Source organism: Agrilus planipennis, unplaced genomic scaffold, assembly GCF_000699045.2.
Source record: "Agrilus planipennis isolate EAB-ADULT unplaced genomic scaffold, Apla_2.0 scaffold127, whole genome shotgun sequence".
NCBI classification, from domain to species: domain Eukaryota; kingdom Metazoa; phylum Arthropoda; class Insecta; order Coleoptera; family Buprestidae; genus Agrilus; species Agrilus planipennis.
Genome location: NW_020442450.1, coordinates 243,452 through 246,313, shown reverse-complemented (window position 1 = coordinate 246,313; position 2,862 = coordinate 243,452). Strand labels below are relative to the sequence as shown.

General features: G+C 33.9%; 1 protein-coding gene across 1 annotated transcript in view; it reads left to right on the top strand.

Annotated features, from left to right (window-relative positions):
* Nucleotides 1–2,272: 2,272 nt before the first annotated feature.
* LOC108736459 overlaps nt 2,273–2,862 on the top strand; it is a 10,592-nt gene continuing 10,002 nt past the window's right edge. The window contains exon 1 of the mRNA XM_018468900.1: nt 2,273–2,316. Within this exon, the coding sequence (XP_018324402.1) occupies nt 2,283–2,316 (34 nt within the window). The 5' untranslated portion in view covers nt 2,273–2,282. The remainder of the gene's footprint in view (nt 2,317–2,862) is intronic.

Here is a 2,862-nt window from a genome sequence, read left to right as displayed (position 1 = left end):
CAGTAAACGCCATCTGTAGCACGATGCTACATTTTAGGATTACGTATTCTCCAACAAGGTCCACTTGTGTGGATATCTACTTGCTGAAAACGAATCCCGGCGTAGCCAACCTCAACGTGATAGGTACGTTAGCCTAATCGAATAAAATAATTCGAAGTGGTTTGTATTCTGTCGAAACTGCCAGACACGGATCGCGATTTCGGTCTTTTTGGATCTCATCAGCGCGTCGCAGGCAGCTCCGTCAGAAGACCAACTTTTACCTGCTGTCTTAACATTGCCTTTTCGAAAATACTACAAATGGCGCAGTAAACGCCATCTGTAGCACGATGCTACATTTTAGGACTACGTATACAGACCACTTCGAATTATTTTATTAATTAAACATGTTTAATCATAGTATATTCAGTATACATAGTTACATTAGTTCGACGGATCGTTAACCGTGTAGGTCGGTTGGTCATTGTTGCTGTTGTCACCTCTCGTAGTTTTTAGTGGTCAGAACATTGGTGCGTAATAGCCAAAGGTCCCGGGTTCGATTCCCGGCGGGGGTGTGACAACAGCAACAATTTTTCCCTCATTAATTTGAGGTAGCGTGTAATTTTCAAATTAATATTTCATGTTAACCACTAGGAATTTCAATGTGATTCAAATAGTATTTGATATATATACATTAGTATTGTATTATACATTATACATTAGTATACATTAGTTCGACGGATTTGTGACCTAATAAGTGTGACAGCAGCAAAATTTTTTTCCTTATTAATTTGTGGTAACTTATAACGGATAAAAATTGTGAATGAATTTTCAAATTAATATTTAATATTAACCACTAGGAATTTCAATGTATTTCATTTAAACCTCATGAAATTATTTAGAGACTTATGTTCAAAAGAATTCGCCAAATATAAAAATATACTTTTCATCCCCTTAGTTTATGTATGTGACGTAAAAAATCAGAGTCAATAAGGTTTGTAAGGTTTTATTTTTAGTTCAGAACCGACACGGTTCTACAACCCTTATTGGCTCTCATTCTGTTATACGCCAGCATTTAAAATTTTTTTGTTTGTTATCTACTCTTTCTGTAATATACGTAGTACGTATCATCATCATAAGGCTGTCAGTCCTAAGACTGGTTGGGGACGTATCTCCACTCTTTCCTATCGTAAGCTAATCTTCGCATTTCCCTAAAACTAGAACAACCCACATCCTTAACTATTTACGAACAGTAATCTAATCTATGTTTACCTCTACTCCTCCTAACTCCCGTTTCTGCCTCTAATATGTCTCTGACCAGACCTTTATGCCTGAAAAGGTGTCCTACCAACCCATCTCGCCTATTTCTTATTGACTTCCATAGAGTCTTTTGTTCTCCTATTATTTCTAATACCTCTTCATTTCTAATCTTCTCTATCCGCGGTATCCTTATCATTCGCTTGTAACATCACGTTTCGGACGTTTCTAACCTTTCTTTTCTGCCGCGCTCACCGTCCATGTTTCGCACCCGTACAGTGTCGCGCTCCAAACATGCACCTTTAACAATCTTTTTCGAGTTTCTAAATTAATCGTTCGCGAGCATAGAAGTGACTTCTTTTAATCGACCCTGTACAATCCTCTGCTTTATATTCCTACTACTCCTTCCGTCCTGACTTATCTGACTTCCTCGATATCTAAAATTAGCCACTTTTTCGTCTCCTATCTTTATATTCGCTCTTTCCCTACTTTTTCTTCCTTTGCACACCAGCGTTTTTCTTTTACTTTTATTTATTTTCATACAATACTGGTTGGTCAGTATCGCTTCCAGTTTATTTAGAGCTATTTCTAACTCCTCCTTGCTAGATACTAATACTGCTATATCATACTAATCATTTGCCTCTGTATATTTATCCTTACAATTATACTGTCTAATGATGTTGATCGCATCTTCGATGTATAGTACGTATCACTAAGAAATAAATAAATAAATGAATTATTATATTGTTCTTCCTTTTCTTAATACAGTTAACAAATACTCATTTTTTTTACGAAGGTATAAAACTGTTCTATTTTTGCTTGGAACTCCTTTTAAAAATTTATAAAACTGTTTGATTACTTTTATTGTTGCTTGCTTATTTCATTGGTTTTGTTTTGACATATACAAAAAATTTAATGTTTTCAGAGTAAATTATTCTAAAATAGTTTATTTAATAAAACTATCACAGGCGTACGCCGTTCGACCCTGCTGTGGTTGTTTCAGGTGGTTATATATAATAATACGTTTTCTTTTTTTTTTAGAGTTCATTATGACTGGAAAGCTCATAGTAGTTTGTGTAGTAGGTATGAACAACAATTTTTTATTCTAGCTGATATTTTAGGTGTAGAAGGTAATTTATAGAGAATTTGGGAAATAACATTTATTAGTGTTGCTTGATCGTAGTATATGCTAATCATTCTCACAATTTAGAAGCATAATACTGCACCTTAATAACAAATTGTTAATTAATATTATATGTATATGTACCTACATACTTACTGCTAGCTATCATTTAATAAAATCCTATATTTCGCCTTCAAAGTCACGAAAGTAAAGGCGAGATCAACATGCTCTTTACAACAATATAGAAAATAGAAGTAAACTCTAAGATATTTTTAAAAATAATTAAAAAAAATTAAAAGAACTATTTCCTTTAAAAAAATCGGTTGTCTGTAAAGTCGGTTTACGGACGATAGTTGAACGTGACAACGTCATAAGGAAATACTGATGGAATGGTTTCATTTTTCAAAAGAAAATTTTAATTTTGTTTGTTTGATAGATATTTTGTATGGATATAGAGAAGGAGGTAAATGGAAATGTATTATTGTATAGCAGCTGTCCACGCGGAC